Source organism: Larimichthys crocea, chromosome X (assembly GCF_000972845.2).
Source record: "Larimichthys crocea isolate SSNF chromosome X, L_crocea_2.0, whole genome shotgun sequence".
In the NCBI taxonomy this organism is placed as follows: Eukaryota; Metazoa; Chordata; class Actinopteri; family Sciaenidae; genus Larimichthys; species Larimichthys crocea.
In genome coordinates, this window is record NC_040020.1 from 33997774 (window position 1) to 34018054 (window position 20281).

The 20281-nt window shown below is 41.4% G+C and overlaps 1 protein-coding gene across 2 annotated transcripts; it reads left to right on the top strand.

The window, feature by feature from the left end:
• Positions 1-5583: 5583 nt before the first annotated feature.
• On the top strand, positions 5584-19924 carry LOC104925379 (pre-B-cell leukemia transcription factor 1). 2 transcript variants are annotated; one of them, XM_027283296.1, is made up of 9 exons: positions 5584-5781; positions 6579-6822; positions 8036-8109; positions 12493-12731; positions 12903-13093; positions 16698-16833; positions 16961-17108; positions 17770-17857; positions 18699-19924. In XM_027283296.1, the coding sequence occupies exons 2-8, from the start codon at positions 6638-6640 to the stop codon at positions 17808-17810; spliced, it is 1014 nt and encodes a 337-aa protein (XP_027139097.1). In that variant the 5' UTR covers positions 5584-5781; positions 6579-6637; the 3' UTR covers positions 17811-17857; positions 18699-19924. The 2 variants fall into 2 exon arrangements, with proteins under 2 accessions (XP_027139097.1, XP_027139098.1); XM_027283297.1 differs by having other exon boundaries at positions 6650-6822.
• The last annotated feature ends 357 nt before the right edge of the window (positions 19925-20281 follow it).

Below are 20281 nucleotides of genomic sequence, written 5' to 3' on the forward strand. Positions count from 1 at the left end.
ATAATTCAGTGAAAAAAATACCCACACACCTAGAAAAAAAAAGACGTCGCTCTTAACCTTTGTTTATCATTTTTCCCCATGCAGTGTGCCACGGCAGCTGCGCACGCAGGCTCACTCCATCTAAAAGACTTCAAGATGTCATTAGGAATAATGCCCTTTATGAGCTGCAGACAATACACACTCGTAACAGACAAAGGCACTCCTTTTAATTCACTTTAATGTTGTGTGTACATGTGTGAAATTGAGAATAAGACACTTGATTGGAGCATCCAGAGGTGCCTGGGTCTCTGTTGGCATGGCAACATGCAGAGCAGACCACAGGGGGTGGTTGTAGGGGGGGGGCTCTCGAGCGGGTGGACTGTTCCATCTCGGCGAAAATGGAAATTAGTGTTTATTCAGAGCATTTAGCTTTATTGGCTGATTGGCCAATTAATGAGAAATGAGAATGAGCCAGCTGTGGTCTGCTGAGACCAGCGCAAAAGGGAGACGAGGCAAATTGCCAGTGAATGCCTGCCTCTGTGTGTGACTGAATACCTATACATCTGTGTGTCTGCTTGTTGGGGGAGCATGCAGCTGTCTGTGTGTGAGTGGTAGTAAATATGAGAGCGATAGACTGTGTGAGAGAGAGCAGGTTCAGACGCTCTGGTACTTCCTACTATGCGGGGGGGAATTCATTCATCTTTTCTATCAAGTCAGCCTCATGTCTAGAGCGACAGCAGTAGACACACGATGACTGAGCTCATGTATAAACAGACACGCTTCGCAACCTTGTGAGGTCTCAATTACACTGAATTGAGAAAGAAAATATACTATATTTCCACCACAGAGACAGATAGACCTCCCCACAACTTAGATATGTGTATTGGGGTAGTTGAGAAGGAGATGGTAGGTGTATGAGAGTCCAGTTTAGCCAGTAATGCTGAAAGGATACAGGGCTGGCTAATGTTCCACCCAAACAATGAAATTAACACATGAAATATATGTATGTGAAATAAGATATTTTATGTTCATCTTTACAAAAAAAAATCTGTCTGCATCAGACAAATACAAACCAGTTTGGAAATTGTTTAAAGAATATTGTGATCGTCTTATAGCATTTTAAAGGTCTCGTATTTTACATTTTTGCAGGGCCATGACTATAGATGTGACATCACAGCCTTATGGAAGACCTGGCAGCTCATTTAAAGACCCAGCTTCTGAATATGGGCTGTGTGTATTTCTCCTTGGATCGAGTGTTTTGATACTTTCACAGTATTTATACCTGCTTTATAATAGTGATACAAAGAAATCACACTTTCTACAATATTGGACCTTTTTATTTTTTGTCTGGTGGCTTCTTGCTCGCTCAATGCTTTTCTGTTTTTAGCTTTTAGCTTCCTTTGTCAATGTCCTCTTGGGTGTCTTGTCATTATATTCATAGAGACTGCTAAGCCTGGTTACGTTACCTGCTTTCCCAGCTCTGGTTCTGGCACAACACTGGCTCAAACTGCCCCGCGCCTTGGGCCTGAAAACCTCCTCACCCTGTACAAACAAACACCAACACTCCCCCAGTGCTCTGAGCTCACAGTGAAGGCAGCCCAGCTAACAAACTGAGCTAACATTAGCTAACAGCAGCTATAGTTCATAGCAGTTTACTGACCTTCAGGAAACTCTGTGATCAGAGGGAAACAAAAAAAAACCAAACATTTTCTCCATCAAATATGATCTAGATACACCAAAATCAGTAGTAGTTGGTGGTGTGTGACTTGGTGATACAAAATATTTTGTACTGCTCACAGGTGTGACACAATTCACCTGATTACACATCAGTGTTGCATTGAAATGACTTAAAATCTGTTATTTTATGACAAAAAAGTCACACATATGCAAATCGATATGAATGAAACATGTATTTTCATTATGGACAAGAAGCAGGGGTGAAAAAATTTTAAATCATAATCTGCATGCGGTGTGGCACCAGTGCAGAGAAAGATAAGATTAAAATAGTTTTATGTGACTTAGATTTAAAATATAACTACAACACACATGGTACTATTAACTATTTAAAGACATGTAGAGGCCAACTCATTTATTAGTATGTAGGCCAGCCTGTATGGCATATATCACGTTTTCTCTATGGGAGGGGCGCCACAGACCACAGAGGGCACTGCATCACGTCTTGTTGCATACTGTCCACCAGTGCTCTATAGATGAGGTCACCATAAAGTCAATACATCACAGATGCAGTCTCTGTAGGAACAGGGTACCTTTAGATAATCTAGGACACACGCACGCACGCACACACACACACACAAACAAACAAACAAACACACACACGCGCGCGCGCGCGCACGCACGCACGCAAAAACAGAATACTCAAAAACAATAGTGTTTCCATGATGAAGTGATGAAGTGATGAAGTGAAGGCCTCTTCGCGGTTTCAAATCAAACTGCAGCATTCCCCGGAGCCCGCCGATATACTGATGGAGAGCTGCGTCAAAGCAGCCTGAACAAAACCGGAACTTAACCAGGGTTACTTTCAAAATAAAAGTAGCAAAAACTATGAACGTTCTGCAGCTCTTTGTGTTTCAGTGGACATCTTATTCTGGGTGGATCTACCAGATGCATATCAAATAACAGCATGTTTACAATATAATGCTGTCATGATAAAGATGAGAAGTCTATTGATTTAAAAGGTGTGTGCATGTGTTTGCAGCTAGTGTTTTTCCTAGGAAGTACCTGCCACTTGCCCAGTGTGTGTATGTGTGTATCTGTGTGTGTGTGTGTGTGTGTGTCCATTGGGCAACCCTGGCACCTGCACAAGATAAGCAGTCTAAATGGATCGATAGCTGTTACGATGCTAATTTAGTAATTCTGCAATTGTCAGGTGCTGACAAGTAGAAAGAAAAAAAAAGAAGAGTGGCACTTAAACTAATTGGAAAAATGGTGATACACAACAAGGCTATCAGCCTCTCGACAAAGACAAGTGTACTACAAAGGAATAAAAACTTTTATTTTGTCTTTTATGTTTATCTCTGTATTTTTACCATCAAGCATGTACTATCTTTCTTGTGACTGTGTCCCAAACAGTTGTGGCAGTATTTGGATGCTTTACCTAAGTAAGAGTACTAATATTACACTGTGAAAATACTACAAAGAAAGATCCTGCATTCAAAACCTTACTTAGGTAAAGGAATCATAAAACTTTACACAGTAGTATCAAAAGTACTAATTCTGCAGAAAAGTTGTGTGAATATGATGTATTTGAATCATATTGCTAGTACCTTAATGTGTATGTTGATTTTTTTCTGCTCTGGATGTTAAATACTGTGCTAACCAGCTCCCAGTTTGGGTTCTGGATGCAGACACCTCAAGGTTTTCTCGTCTTGCAGGTTCCCTTGTATCGTGGCTATACCTAGAATGTGGATTGTAGTTGCCTGCCTCATGTCCACTGGAAATATTATTATTATTATTGTTATTACTACCCTCTCCCTGTCTGAACTCAACCTCAAACTCATGGCAGATGGCCACCCACCATAAGCTTGGTTCTGCTTGAGGCTTCTGCCTCTTAAAGGAAGGTTTTCCTTGTCACTGTCGCCAAGTGCTTGCTCATGGTCAAAACTGTTGGGTCTCAAAACAATATTAGAGTATGGTCTATATGTGCTTTTTATGGAAAGTGATATATGAGTGATAAATGATATAACTTTTGTAATGATACAGATCCATCTATTATCTATAACCACTTATCCTCGTCATGGTCCCAGAGGGCCTGGAGCCTATCCCAGCTGACTTTGGGTGATCACAGGGCACATAGAGAAAAACAACCATTCACACTCAAATTGACAGAGTCACTAATTAACCTATTAAGTGCATGTGTTTGGGCTGTGGGAGGAAGCCGAAGTACCCAGAGAAAACCCACGCAGACATGGGAAGAACTTGCAAACTCCATACAGAAAGGCTCCAGCCAAACCAGAAACCTTCTTGCTGTGAGGCGACAGTGCTAACCGCTGCACCACTGTACCGCCCTCTGTAATGATATGGTGCTATATAAATAAAGTTTTATTGAATTGAGTACTTGGGTAAAGTTCAGTGTGTAACATTTAAGGGGATCTACTGGCAGAAATAAAATATGATAACCATAACTATGTTTTCATTTGTATATATTAACCTAAAATTAGTGATGTGGAGAAATTGCTGAAGTCAAAGGTCAATGGTGAGGTCAGGACGGAAGAAAGTGTTCAGGAGCCTCTGATGTCTTATGCTGTATTATTTATTGACGCTTGGCCAAGGAGAATTAGAGACACACTCAAAGTACATCAGAAGCGGATGAGTCAGTCTCACATTCAGCCGAACTCATGCTGGTGGTCAGACTTTAAACCCCAAGATAACACCACAAATGCTATACGCCCAGAATTAGTCAAAGAGAATGTCTTTACCCATAGAGATGTTATTGTCAACACATTCTAGTCTGGAGACACTGTTGTCTGTTTACGCAGATTGGAACGTCAATAGGTCTCTTCGACCCTGGCCACCACAGTGTTGAGATAGGCTGGCACTACTGTTCCCAACCAAAGCCAAACAACTAATACTGCTGAGGACCTCAAGGCCCACACGTGACCTTGTGTCACCTAAGGATAGAAAATTCCATAACAATAAGAATCAGATTTCACAGCCACTGTAGTTTATTCTTCATGCTTGCAACGGGAGGGTGAGACGATTGGTATTCAGTTGGTTGCAATCTGCAACTTCACTACTAGATGCCACTAAATCTTACACACTATGTATCCAGTGGCGGCTGGTGAAAAATATTCTAGGTGGCCATATTCAGTCAGTTTCAGAAACCATCCCACCCCAATACAATGTTTGTTTATAAGAACTCTTACACCGTATAAAGTATGTATAATATAGAAATGTTTATCAAGTGGTTGAACTCCAACCTTACATATACAGTAATATTAGCTTTCCTTTTTCGCTAGCATGCTGCCTGATATCAAGGTCAGATTGATCTGGGCCCTGCTTTTCCACACGTAGTTTGTCCGGCAAAGTTCTTCTCTCAAACGGACGCTGAAGGAGTGATTTTACAGTAGTGAGGGTTGGGTCTTGGAGGAGTACCATTACGTATGCCATTGTCATATAGAATAGCGCTTGTACAAAGCAGCCCTGACTAGGTTTAACTGCTTCATAGACCCTTGGGGCCCCTGAGCTACTCAGACATGCGGACAAGGGACAGCATGTTGCTGTGCAGTGGATTTTCTATTATATTTTGCACATATTAATGGATGTATTCCAATATTTTAAGCACAAATACAGAAAATATGAACGATTTAATATTATTATTTTCATTTTTATGGCTTAGGGAAGACGGCACCCTACTGCCCTCTACTGGCCAGCCGACTCTGTATGTGTCTTTAACCAACTTTCCAAAATATATCATGACCAGTTGGACTGATTGGATCATTTTTTGCACTGATGCGTTCAAACAATATTTGGAGGAATCCTAAACCTGTCTCCTTTATTGATTTGGGCTTAGTCGTCATAGAAAAGCAGGCGCCTTTTAAATGAGCTCGGGTGTATTATTTTGAAATATGCGAGCGGAAGCCGTGCTCTCTCGCCGTGTGTACCTTGACAGTGGACGGCAGTGCTCCGTGGTGTTTTTTTCTGGGAGGAGTGGGGCAGCAGGCACGGAGCCGAGCAGAGAAAGAAAACAGCAACAACTAATGGTACAAACCTGGCATCGTGAGACCTGGACGGCACCACATAGATGAAGTCCCTCAGGAATACCTTTCCTGCACCGTGTTTTAGGTGACCCGGTCGGTTCACACTTTTAATGACCGAATGACTCGTGAATAAAAAGGGGGGGCAGGCGGAGACGGCGACATCAAAGGGACTCCCGGGTCATTGGATATAGCCGTAGCACCGTTCAGACCATTATCTAACACCGGAGCTAGTCGAGCTTTTCTCTGTATTATTTAGCCTGAGACCAGGCTTCGGAAAAGGGCCGAACAACCTCTCTCTCTATAGAGAGAGAAAAAAAAGCAGGAATTAGTTTGCTTTGTACCAAGCCTAGTTTGGGTTATTATTGGCGTTTTGTTGCTCACATTAAGCCCACTGTCTTCTCCCCGCTGTTTGCACGTATGACCGCTCAGACACAGACAAATACCTTTCGCTTTCTTTTGAAGCTTTTCTCCCCCTCGGAGCCTCCTGGTTTTGTATTTTCAGGGGAGGAAAAGATGTGCGCAGGCGCGTCAGGCTACTCGAAAAAACAGTATCTTACTATAGGGTAATTTTTCTATGAACCCGTGCCATCCCGTGCCAAAGATCTACCACAGTTAGCAGAGCCTCATTTGAGCTTTTTTTTTGTTTTTCTTCTCCCCCTCCCACATAAATAGTAAAGTTGCTGCATTTGCTTTTTTTTTTTTTTTTTTTTTCTCCCTTTGTTGTTCAGCTCCCTCCAGCTGCTGCTCTCACTTTTAAGTCGTGTATGTTTTTATTTATTTATTATTTTCTAGGAAAACTTCAACCTCTTGGTATTTTTTTTTAAGTGCTAAAAGTTAAAGAAGCGGCTCCCCCCCCCCCCTTTTTTTTTTTTTTTTTTGTAGTCCTCCTCTGCTCTTCCTGTCTCTCTCTTTCTCTTCAAAATAAGTTACACATTGGATTTATGGACGACCAGGCCCGCATGATGTTGGGTCACTTAGGATTGAGTGGACTGACTCAAGAGGATGTTGGCGATCCCGACAACATAAGGAAACATCAGAACCTCGGTCAGCCGCAGCAGGACATGGGTGACATCCTCCAGCAGATCATGGCCATCACAGATGAGAGTCTGGATGAGGCTCAGGCCAGGTAATAACAGGGGCATGTGACCAGATAAGGCCTGATACAAGATGTGTTTTAAAGTTTGGGGGGGACTCTTCATGCAGCATCACAGCATCCATGGCATGCACGTCACATAGCTGCTTCATTTTGTCCCCTCCTTCTCCATCCGTGCATCACCTTTCACCTCTCAGGCCTGAACAGAAAGAGCATGCACATGACAGAATGTGATCTTTTAGGAGTGTTTAACAGCCCTTCTATCTGCTGTAAACAACCTCTGTGACCCAGGCCCCTTTCCCCATTTCCCTTCAGCACACGAACACGTTCATTAATTTCATTCATTCATCGTTCATCGATCTTTACTGGCGGGCAATAGTTAGCATACCAGTGCTCTTAAATTGCACTGTAAATCACGAGGCTGCATAACGACTGAAAATGAATTCAATATCTTGTCATGTCATCTTCCTATAAATTAGAAGTTGAATGGTTTGAACATCACTTTCATTGCTGTGCATGTGATTTGCAGTATTGTGACACACACTGATATGGGAAAGTACCATTTGTAATACTGCCCATAGCTTGTAACTGAAGATACTATCATAATGTCAGTGTAGACAATACTGCGATACACCATTTATGAAATAAGTGAAAATGAAACTCCAGAAAAATCAAGACAGATAAGTGCGGTTTATATAAGTCCTGTCACATTGATGTGGCATTTATTCATCTGTTGTTAATTATTTCCACTCTAAAGGATTGTCTCTTTTTCTCCCGTCCTGTGTTTCACACTCCTCTTTCTCCCTTGTTGTTTTAGTATTCTAGCGAGCTAAAACATCAAGTGCCAAGTTGCTCAGTGTGAGCATTTTTATCGGCAGCGTGAATGTGCGACAGGATCCCACAAATTAAAAACCTGAATTGACAGAAAACGGCAAACATCTCTGCCCCAAAAATGTTGCATTGCTGGCGTCAGAGTATCAATATTGTACCCTAGAAAACATGTGACGTTATATGGCAGTATTGATTATTTGGTGGTGCATGTGGAGACTTGTTTCTCTTCTCTTAAGTCGTAAGTTTAGGCAAATTAGACAGTGCAGTGGCAGTGAATTATGTGCTCAGGACTGGTTGGAGGACCATTTACAAGATCTATCGTTGATGGATGTCAGTGTTTTTGTAACCAATAGAATATAAAAAATGTTATCCAAAAATCGAATTGTAAATTCACAATCTTCATTTTCAATAACAGGAAACATGCTTTAAACTGCCACAGAATGAAGCCTGCCCTCTTCAGCGTCCTGTGTGAGATCAAAGAAAGGACAGGTAAGTTGTCTTGACATCAATTTTTAAAAAAAAGTTGCGTGCTGATAATAAAAAGATTTTTTACTCTTTCTTTAGGATGATAGCATTTTCACCATCAGACGGGGGAATATTTGGGTTTTTAAGGGGAAAACGATATATTATTTATTTTTGATAGTGAGTCTTAGTATGACAGATACTCTGGAGACAGAAAGAAACATAGAAGCAGGTTGCAAATTGATCACACTTCACTTCCCCAGCCTTCATTCATCTAGTGTTACTTGTTCTCCCTCGCTTGCTCTGAGTGCGTCGCACTCTTTCAGTTTGTGACGTCATTTTCCGAAAACGTATCCTCCGTCGGCCGTTGGACTTTGGACCGAGCACGGGAGCCACAGATTTGTCTAATCTGGATAATCATGTTGTTTGTGAATTGCGGGAATAAACTGAGCAATAGCAGGATCGTTGTAAATATTAGATCTTAACTTAAGTTGTGCTCATTTAGTCCCGCTCTTTTGAAAGTCAAATAATCCTTGTTTATCTTTTTTTTTAGTGGAGAACTGCGACCGTGACCAAATGAGAAAGAAAAAAGGTGGCAAGTAGGGAAGATTTTAAATCTATCCAGTAGAAAATAGTTTGAAGGAATGTGTCAGATGTGTAAAGATGGAAGAGAGATCAGCTCATTCTTCCACCTTTTCTCTTAAAATAGGAAGTTGCATTTGCCTCTCTGATCTGGGCTTTATGCATTTCAGTCAGGAGTTCGCGTCGGTATGAAAGTGGGAACATTGACAGCTACCCCTCTCAACCATCAATCCTCCTCTTCTAATGCCAGCATGACTGAAGGATAAAGCTGGTCAACGAATCGCGTTAGACCATCTCTCAATCCTTTCTGATTTCCCATTCCTGTTTGTGGAAGATGTAAATCTTTAAAACTGGGTCACGGTTTTCATTTCAAAATGGAATTTAAAAAAAAAGGGAAAAAAAGGGCTGTACATTTTTGCCAAACGTTACTCAAACAGGGATAGTGCATTTTTTTGGGAACCCAGCCTTGTGTGAATAGCGATGAGTATCAGCGTCTTGATTCATGCAGGTTTTGACAGCGAGTTGTTGTTGTTTCTTCTACTTTCCATCCGTCTGCTGCTGCTTCACACTTGTTTGACCAGTTTCCATTATGCCCAATAAAAGATGGACGTTATTTAAGAAGCGCATTGCTCTGAAACACATTGTGTCTCTGTGGTATTTCTGGCTCTACATCTAGATGCTTGTGGAAGTTTAGAGCATATATCACTTCTTTCTTCCTTTGTCTCACCCAAACTTGTGCTGCCTCCCTCCTCCACCGTCTTCCGCTCCGTCCCAAGTTAGAACCATTAAAAATAACATCTCACTTGATGGCGACAATCCAAAACACTTCTGTTTTCTGAGGATATATCCCTCCTCTGGATACATCTGCCCACTTCTCTGTCATCCTATATCTACCTCTCTTTTTCTCTCCTTCCTGACTTCACCGTCATGCTATTCCCGATGCAACTCTATTTTTACCGTTGCCTATGTTCTGGGAGTTTTTCGGGGAGTATTACGGCGCATAAAATAGGACAGGAGGCAAAGTAAGAAAACGGAACAAATGACTCGAGAGCAAAAGGGACACGTTGCTGCAAACACGGGAGGTGCAGACGGGGAAAAAAGAAGTGAAAACAGAAGGGAAAAGCGAGAGAGAGGGAGAAAAAGATAGCGAGAAAAGGACACATTGATGGATGAGTTGGAGGGAGAGGCAGTAATGGTTGTGTTTCATGGATTGGCAGGCACTTGATAATCTCCAGACCCCTGAGCCTTGTCAGCCTTCACTACAATCAGATTCTCAGTGGGGGACAGTTTGCCACCCATGGCCTCACAAAGCTGGATTTACTCTGTCAGAGCGCTCTATTCCACGAGGAGTCACGGACTACAGCTCATTTATCTTGTGCACGGTGTGTGTGTGTGTGTGTGTGTGTGTGTGTGTGTGTGTGTGTTTGTACACACCACAGAATCACTGGGTAATCAGGAAGGCTGGCCTAAACCCTGGATTAATTATGAATTAATTAACAGTAATGGGACCCGTTCTAATATAGTTGTCTCTCATTTTTTCCTCATCTACTCTTAGTTATCAGTTTATTAGGTAGACCTAGCTCAAGGCTAATGCTATCAGATACAACAGACCTGCATTAAATGCTGCCTTCATGAACGTTCAGTTTCTCACACATAAAAATGACATTTCGTACGCTGGAGTTTGGTGCTGCTGAATTTTTCCAATATTTACTCTGCCACCTGCCCTGATATAAATGGACTGGACAAAAGAAACAGTATAATACAAGTAATGCGAGTATAACTTATAAACGTATTGTTTCTCACGTATATCAAACTGTTTTTTAACACAATTTTTTTCCTTTAATTTTCTCTCAGATTTTTTCCATTTTACACAAGTAGTTAAATTCAGACAAATGTTCAGACAAAAAGTAAAAAGGACACACCTTTTAATGAGATGTAAATGAGACAAGGAACAAGAGAGGTTTGGATGTTGGAAAGCGTGGATGTGTAAGTGAAGGAAGAATGGAGGAAAAGGGGTGTGTAGATATGCAGAAGCTCTTCTCTGTTAACTATGCACAAGTCATGTGATCTGCATCCATGGACACACACACACACACAAGTGCACCTGCTATTTGCTTTGTGTGTGTGCGTGTGTGTTTATGAATTGTTGGATTATATTTGAATCTGGTGCATCAGTACATTAGGTGCAGTATCCTCATACCCAGATGTTTATTAACTATATTACACTGCACTGAAATGGATAAGTCAAGTGCAGTGCACTTACTGTACTGTAATATGATTTGGGAAATCATTAGTGCGCCTGATAGATTGCCAAAATTAGAAGCGATCACAGCGTGTTAGTGCTTATAGGTGTGTGTGTGTGTGTGTATGTGTGTGTGTGTGTATGTATGTGTGTGTGTGCCGCGTGTCTGTCTGGATGCTGTCAGCCAGATGCGGAGGCTGTCATTGGCCTCGTTGCGGGATTATGAATGTGAGACGATCTCTGGAACTACCTTGTAATTGCCAACTAATTTGCATAACTGTGCAAATTAACGACCTCTCAAATGAGCTTTCATTTTTCACTGAGTCTTTAGTTGCTCCTTAAGAGCTGCTGTTAATTAACAGCTGTGTGTGTGTGTGTGTGTGTGTGTGTGTGTGTGTGTGTGTCTGCCAGGATGCTTGTGCTTGTGTGTCCATGTTTATTTTGGAGGGGACTTGGACATGCCGAAGGCGAGCTGGCATCTCTAGCACAGCAACATTTTTTATTTATTTTTTATTTTTTTGCTTGCCTCTTCTTTTTCCTCTCTCAGTCGAGTCGCCTCAGTCTACAGACTCCACTTAATACTCGATCTCCTCCTCCCTGCCTCCAACAGACAGAGCTGTGGTTTCTTATGTCATCCAGTATATTTATAGTCTGAAGTTCAGCTGTGCTGTCTGTATATTTGATGTAGATGTAGAGTTGTTCTAATAGTACTGGCAATGGTTGTGCGAGGGGAAAAATTCCTTTGTTGCCTATTCTAACACTATCATTACCACCTTATGGTCATTAGTCTGCCGTTGCTACATGTTGTCTAGGCAGAGTCTGGACCAAGACAAGCGTGTCGGACATTTGAGATTAAAAACAGGGTTTCTTGAGTGCATAGCTGTTAATAATTGATGATATTTTTATGGAAATGGAGTGTTCTACCTATTTTTCTGAGGGCCATTGAGGGGAGAAAAAAAATGGTAGGACGGAACGAAATGAAAGAAGGTGAATATGTGTGTGTGTGTGTGTGCTGTGGGTCTTGTATTGTGAGATAGTGCTCTCTGCTGGCTGTGAAGTAACGTTTAAAAATGCTCCATTGTGTCCCATAGTTTGTATTGTATACACACAATTGTGTGCACAAAAATGTTTTACACCAAAGAAAAATCAAAACAAAAAAAACCCTCACGTTTGTCTAGCAACACGTTGTTTTCTGTGAAATCTGTCATCTCTTTATCACAGATTGGGTTCACAGCATGACTATATTTGCGCTTCGAATGGCAATGCAGCATCCAGTCATTAAAATAATGAAGAAACGTGCGATTAAAAGCTGCGAATAAGCAGCTTGACAAGCAGAAACAGGCTTATGATCAGCAGGATGTTTGAGAGACGATTCAAAGTTTGACTGAGCGCCAGCGGTTTGTGTGCCCAACGTCTGCTGATGTAATGCGCGTGCAGTGTGTTTCCTGTTTTTCCGGTTCTGGATGGTTCAGCCAGAAATGATGAATAAACGTTGCAATATTTCTCCATGAATTCCCAGAATACAGCTGTAGGTGAGGAAGTCAGCGGCAGTAAATAAAACTCTCTTTACCTGTCCATCTCCGCAGCCCTGAGCATCCGAGGCATCCAAGAAGAGGACGGTCCGGACCCTCAGATCATGCGGCTGGACAACATGCTGTTAGCAGAGGGGGTCGCGGGTCCGGAGAGGGGTGGGGCCTCCGCAGCTGCAGCGGTCGCCGTGGCAGCCGGAACGGCACCTAATGATGGTTTACAACACACCGAATACAGAGAGAAGCTCGCTCAGATACGACAGATGTACCACAGCGAGCTGGAGAAATACGAACAGGTGTGATACTTGAGCCTAAAAGCTACCGTGACACATCATGATAATAAAGAAATACACAAGTCCGTTTTAGTAATAATCTGGATAGAAGTGCAGTGAGTGGCTAAAGTGTATCCTAACGTTTGAGACTGCTTGAATTCCCCCCCTTCTCCTCCTTTCTCTCCCGCCACACAGGCATGCAATGAATTCACCGACCATGTGATGAACCTGCTGAGGGAACAGTCCCGCACGCGACCCGTCTCACCCAAAGAGATCGAGCGAATGGTGGGAATCATCCACCGCAAGTTCAGCACTATCCAGATGCAGTTAAAGCAGAGCACATGTGAAGCTGTCATGATCCTACGCTCTAGGTTCCTGGATGCCAGGTGGGTTTATTTCTTATTCTTTATTGTGCAATAAAGTCACAGCAGGGCAAGCGTAAGACAGGACAGAAGAAAAGTTCACCTCGCTGGTCTTTGAGGGAGCGAGTGGGGTTAATGTGCCTAAATATTTGCACACGAGCGTGTCGGCGCATCTGTCTGCGTGGCGGTGCGAAAGGCGTCTTGAGAGTTGGGTGGAGTTGGAGTTGGTGGAAGGAGTTGTGGGGGTTTGGGAGGTGTTTTGTATCCAGAACTTGGGTCCATCTGTCATAACCCTTGTGTAACTCCCATGTTGTTGTGTCAAAGCACAGCTGTCACAATCAGCTTTTTATTTTTTTAGCGGAGGCAGATGATTTATTGGCAGTTCACCAATCAGTTAGTGGATTGATTGTGTTCTTTGATTTTGCAGTTCACGAGGTTTTTGTGTGGTTTAGGGTTACGTCTCCTAGTTTAGCAGAGTGGGATAGTTTGGATGTGGCAGCCTCGAAAAATGAGAGAGGCTGTCAGTTTTAGTTGTTCTCTGTACATTTCCTGTTGTCTTTTCTTTTTCTTGTGTGTGCATTGGTCGTAAAGTCGCCTTTCAGTTGTCCCCCATGACATTATGCCTGTTGTTTTTGTTTGAAATGGTTGAGATTGGGGGTGTCGATTAGCTCAGTTGGTAGAGCTAAAAATAAAAAGCTTTAAGAGCTTAAGAAATGGTTGAAATTTGCTTTGTCTGTGTTTGCGGTGGTATTCTTGCTCCTGTGGAATGTTTGTTGTTTACTGTGTATGAGGTGACCGGTCATAAATTCCTGTAGTAACTCTTCTGGTTTGTCGTCACGCGTTTGCTTCTGGGATCTCAGATCCTCATGCTACGAGATCGCAGATCGAGCATGGTTTCTCTCGCGCCCTTGTTTTCTTTAGCAATGGTGGCGAGCTGGGTTGCGAGGGAGGTAACGGGGTGTCGAAGAGATTTGTTTTCTTTCGCCAGTGCGGCGAGTTGTTCCTGGCCGAACGTCAGGCGTTTGCTCAGCTGCTGGAATTCTTTGTGAATCACTTTGACAAGAGCTATTCTTGCATCCAGTCCAGAGAGTTTACTGTCAATTGCAAGTGAAATGTCACCAACCTCAGTACAGCATAATCCATCTGTGAATGGAGTTGTTTTCTCTTGTGGCTGTGTGGAGGTGAAATTGTCCTTATTTAGGCCTTCATGGTGCAGAGTTAGTTGAAGCATTCATCAAGGTAGACCTCAAGGTCTAGCAGATGGAACAGTGGTGTGATTCCTGTTGACAGAGGACAGAAAGTGGGTTTATTTCATGGGGGAAAAGTTGTGTTCTAGCAGCTGGTGGCTGCCATCTTGAGTCTCTCACTGGTCTCGTCGGGTCTCCCAGTCATATCACCTCTGACTCACTGACGCCTCTCTTCCTGCTTCCTTTTAACTTCAGTTTCAGCCTGTCAGACAGGTCAGAGGATTTCTATCCCGGAGTCTCTGAAGATTGCACATTAGTCACATTCGATGAAGAGGCATTGTACATAAATGTGAACGTGGCACTCAGGCTCTTGAATATTTTCGAATCATTACTTCCTTTCCTGAGATGATTCCTTACTCATAATTTCTTTATGTTTCAGGGAGATTTTTTTCTTGCACCGAAAAGGCGTAGCTATGGGCTCCAATATGTTTGCAATAGTGCAACCAGCCCCATCCTGCCTAACAGTTTGGTTTACAAGAGGTATGTAGATGACATGTTTCGCCTCGCTGGGGGCACGAGTGACCGCCTGCATTCTTTGTGCAGCGTCTTAAATTCAGCCTCTCAAGTTCACTATGATTTTGACTTACAGGGAATCACTTTTCTCGACACCTGGATAATTCACGGAGAGCAAACTCGACGATCGCAATCGACAGTTTTCCTCACTTTTCCCCTGTTAAAAAAAACTCTACCTTAGAGTCAGGTTTGCAGGTTGAAACAGATCCTGCGGACTTTTCTGGAAATATGCATGTGACGAAAGACGAGCTTAAAGAATGCAGCCACAGAGAACAACAACTGGATGCTGCCTGTGAGAGAATAAATAAAATACAGCGCTGACCTTTTCAAGGGCGTCCAGACAAGAAATTTCTTTATTTATCACCACGTATTCCCGCTGTGGTGAAATGATTAAGCTTGTTTTGTGTACCCGCTGGCAATGTAAAATATTACCTATCCTGTTGCAGCCCACTTCTATGAGGCTGGTCATGCAATTTGTTCTCAGGGATACGTGGGCATAGAAAAGGCTACTTTTCCAAAGGAGGGGGCGTTTCTGATGGCTGTTTGGATCTATTCTGTAAATACACTTAGCCCTAATGGGCTTCATTTCCATTTAAAACCCATCCCTTGACTTTGTATAGAGTTTATCGTCTGTAGTATCTCCCTCACTAACCTTTTTACTTCGTGTTTTTCTATAATAGGAATATCTTCTCTATGTGAAGTTGTTTTTTTTTTCTGATATTTTTCCAAATAGTTTTTTAATATACTTCCAATATGTTCATCAACATGAACCTGGTTGAAGCCAGGGGTGTTTTAGTTTTCTATCTGCCCAGTCTCCTCTAACATTACATATCTTGATGAGGCTCTATTCGAGACACTGTCGCCTGTTTAACCCTCATGCGTCACTATCTGGCCATCATTGCGGCTGTGTTAGTTCATATGGCACAACTTTTGTAACAAAGTCTCTCGACAAATTTGTAATTCAAATTTCAACAGATCAATAGAACACTGTGAAAAAGAGTTTACTACCCTTTTTAAGTCATTAAGGACAAAAGCCTTAAACAACTTCATTCAGTCAATTTGAAGATTTTCTTTCCTTTTTAAATGCCAGTTTGATTACTTTTGTTATTTATGAAGAAAAGGGTAAAATAACATCTTGAGCTTATTACTGAAGATGTCATAGACGCTATCTACTTCCTGTTCCTGTGTTATCATGATTAAGCAAGCGCTCAAGTTCCAGATTTAGATTTGATTTATTGATCATCATCATAATTCATTCATTTGTACGAGGTGGATATGATCTTTAAATTAGTAATAAAACTGGCATTTAAAGGGTTAAATTCCTCAAAATGATTGAATGTTTGGTAAAACAGATTATGTAAGAGATTAATGCAGAAAAAATTTGTAAAGTTTTTACAGTAGTTTTTTGGAAGTGGACATTTTTGTCCTAAATGACTTAAGAGGGTAAAACATTAAACTGACGCATGAGGGTTAATATCTATATGGAGAATCGTTTTGACATTATATAACTTATAACTTTTTATCCCATACATCATGCCTTTCTAGTGTTTTTGATATTTATATGGAGTTGTTCTTAACATAATGACATAACTTCTCTTCCAAACGGCTTCCTGATGGTATAATAAACTGTGTGGTTTTTTTTTGCTCCTCCTATAACATTTAAATCTGTCGGGCCTTTGGTAAATTACAATTTTTTACATTTATTTGTTCTGCGTGTAAAACTTGTACTTTCACTGTAGACAGCACCTCACTGACACTGGTGTGCGTTCCTCCTCTCTCTCATCCTGGCAGTGCACTTACAACATTGTGAATGAGAGTATTTTTGTTTTATGACTGTTAATTTTTGCAATTGACCTTTTATTTTTTAGGCGGAAACGAAGAAACTTCAGCAAGCAGGCAGCAGAGATTTTGAATGAATATTTTTACTCCCATCTGGCAAACCCCTACCCCAGTGAGGAGGCCAAGGAGGAGCTGGCAAAGAAGTGTTCCATCACTGTGTCTCAGGTCAGGACGGCAAGGGAGAAAAAGAAACCGATAAAACACACATGTACTTGGATATGGTTTAGTGTAATGAAGCTAGCTGAATTTCCAGACGTGCTGTTGACGTTTTTTTGACTTTTCCAACTCTAAGGTGGCCAACTGGTTCGGGAACAAGAGGATTCGATATAAGAAGAATGTTGCAAAGCTCCAGGACGAAGCTAACCTGTATACTCGGAAGTCAGCTGCAAGTGTGTCTTCGCTGGCAAGCCAAGCCAACTCTCCAGCCACGCCAAACTCAGGTACACACACACACACACACACACACACACACACATGCACATATAAGTGCATAAAACCTAAGCTACAGTCATCGTCGCAAATCAAAGCACTTTTCTCACAAAGAGGGCCCATAAATCACCAGCTCCTCACTTCAGCAGGCTTTCTCCTGATTGGCTGAGTATTACATCATCAGATGCCTACTGTCAGCCCCAGAATAAGTCATCTAGCTTGGCTTTGTCCTCAGCCAATGGAGAGACTTTATTTTTCAACAAATCAGTGCAGTCAAACTAGGTAGGACTGCCTTGCTCTATCAGGGGTGTTTTTTTAGACTTTTCTTTTTTAGAAACCACCACTCCCAAAGGAGAGCAAATCATTTTAAATTGCGCTGCAGATATTGTAAATATTTTTGCTGTTTTGTACGCCGACTTGCTGTTCTTGTGCTTCAAAGCAAAAAGTTCAACAAGAGGACAAACTCTGTGTAACTCTACTCTAATCTGTCCATCTAGTTCTGTGTGGTAACGAAGTGCTCTTAATTCATTTTGTCAGTGGACATTTGTTTATCTGGCAGCTTTATTATTATCTGTTCAACTTGAGTCAACTTCTGGTCTGACTCCACGTTGTCAGCATCAGATAGTCTTTACATACACATCGACTTAACCAAAAATCCCTGAATGCCAACAGGAGGATATCCAGCCCCGTGTTACACTCCTGACGGGAGGTAATGAGGACCTTGCCTGGAGGAACTCTCTTCCCTCATCACGGTCTCCATGTGAGTAGCCATGGTTACACACACTGTTGCTATAGTTACACACTCGCCATCTGAGTAGCCATGGTAACAGCCATTCCCTGTGTTAGCATGTGGTATAATATAATGTTTTGTAGATCCTAGAGATGCGCTTCCTTCACGTTTACTGCACCACGTCAACAACCGAACCTTAGCACCAGATTGTTGTGGAGCATTAAAGGAAACATTCGCAGTAAAATATAAATCTAAAGGTATCGACTGTGCACCTTCGATTTTAGTTGTAGGTTGATGTGTTTTTAGCATCACACAGCTTTTTAAACACACTTCCAGTGTGTAAGATTTAGAGGGCTCTATTGTAGTTTTTATTTTATTTTATTTATTTATTTTACCTTTTTTGAATGAATTTTTCATCCTCTTTGGCCTCTTCCACATTGGTGAACTGCCATGTTTCTAGCCCAGAACGCACTAGGCTACACTAAGACTACACTGGCTCTAGACTGGCTCACATTTTTGAGTTGGTGGCAATTAGCAACTACACCACTAGATGCCACTAAATCTTACAAAGTAGTCCTTAAATAGCATAATGTGTCAACTATCTTGAACTGTAGCACTAAAGACAGCATCAAGAGCTTTACCAGCCAGATAAAAGATTCAAGCTGGATGTCGATGTTTTTCTGTTTTTAGGGAATGTGTTAGTAGGTGACAGCTTGCTAATATGCTAGCTATGTTTTACAAATTATCGGAAGGTGAAATTCTGTGAATAATATAAATTTATGAATAATCAGATTTTTAAGCAAACATAAACGCTTTGAAAGTAGACCTGATCTGTGTACATTTAACCTACTCTGAATGTCTCTTTCTGTAGGTTGATGGTGGCTGGTAGGACAGTGGCAATGCTTCGTCCCACCCCCCCCGCCTCCCCCACCCCCACCCAGAGCACCAGGCAGCAAGCACTACGTCACCTCCAGCTGATACTCCACCTTCCCTCCCCACCCTGCTCCTCAGACTAAAACAACCCAGACTGTAGGTTGACCTCCAGTCGAGCCACAGACTACTCAACAAGATTTCCCAAACTCTGCAACTTTCCGTGTTTGTTTCGCTTTGTGTTGCTGATCCTTTACCCACATCCCTCCCACTAGTTTTTTAAACCCTTGTCTTTTACGAATGTGTTGATGCGTCTTTTTTTCTTTTATAATTACTCGCCACGTTTTTTCTTCCATTTCTTTTTGAAAAGAGAGTGATGAAAAGAACATTTTAAAAAAAAATGTTCTGTATCATCTGTGAAGGTTCAGGGCCTGTGTGTGGCCTTGAACCAGATGTCGATTGATGATTTTATTTCAAATAATTAAAATAACATTTAAAAAAAGGACAAAAAGAAAGCATGTAGATTTTATTATTTCTTTTTTCTTTAAGTTTTATTTTTTAAGAAAACAATTGTCACTGAGAAAATGCAATCGAAAAGAGTGCAACAACATCTAAATGGCAGAAATGACCAAAAATGAATAAACACATTGTCACTTCTTACATTTTTGCATCCTGTGGTGTTGCTTCAGACAAGAACTGGGTTTGAGTTTGTTTCTATTTATATGATTGTAAAAAACAATATTGCCTTAACAGGTAATTATGTTTCTTAAATGCTTTTGAAGCAACCAAACCAAAGAGGCTTTAACCCAGGAGATCAGGTTCTGTGGTTTGTGCCAATGTGCACAGTAACTATAATGTTCAGTTTCAGATCATACAGTATTGGAATGGGACCATGTTTGTTTTTATTCATCTGTGCCCTCTAGTGTTGAGCAGTGCCGCTGCATCTTCTGGATAATTTGTGGGGATTTTTTTTCAGCTAAAGGCCTCCAGAGGAATGCTTCCTGCACAAATTCTTGTTTTCACATCTTTCTTTTTGTAGTTAATATTTAATAGTGAATGTCAATAAATCCTGAGACCCAATAAACCGAGAGTAGGCTTTTATCTAACTCTTTTAGTCATTTATCTAGTGGAGAAGCTGCTGAAGTCCAGGTGTATCTGATAATGTAGTGAGTGCTACACAATGTAATAGCTTGTTAGTTTAATAAAAAAAAAAAGCCCCTGAATTGGTCAAAATGTAATAACATACTGCAAATGTAATTATTGCAACAAATTGTGATTGACTTGACAGGATACATTGTATATATAGGATGACGATGTAATAATAATTACCTAATAGCCTCAGTTGTAGAAGGCTGTTATTGAATTAGTTAAAACTACTTCAGACTCTTTAAAAAGTCCTAATAACTGCTCTATGTAATCCTGTAATGTTACATTATCCACACATGTGTTGTATTAACAGATTTCATTACTCGTGCAACCTGTTAAGATGAACTTTTTTATTGCATTTTGTTATTCTGCAAACATTAAAGTCAATTGCTACATATCCTTTTAAATGTCCTTGTCCTTCCCTGCAATGAAAAGAAT

Coding starts and splice junctions, on each gene's coding strand:
- LOC104925379 (XM_027283296.1), top strand. CDS start 6,638: ATGGACGACCAGGCCCGCATGATGTTGGGTCACTTAGGATTGAGTGGA. Junction 12,732..12,902: donor AGCTGGAGAAATACGAACAG/GTGTGATACTTG, acceptor CCCGCCACACAG/GCATGCAATGAATTCACCGA. Junction 17,109..17,769: donor TCCAGCCACGCCAAACTCAG/GTACACACACAC, acceptor GAATGCCAACAG/GAGGATATCCAGCCCCGTGT.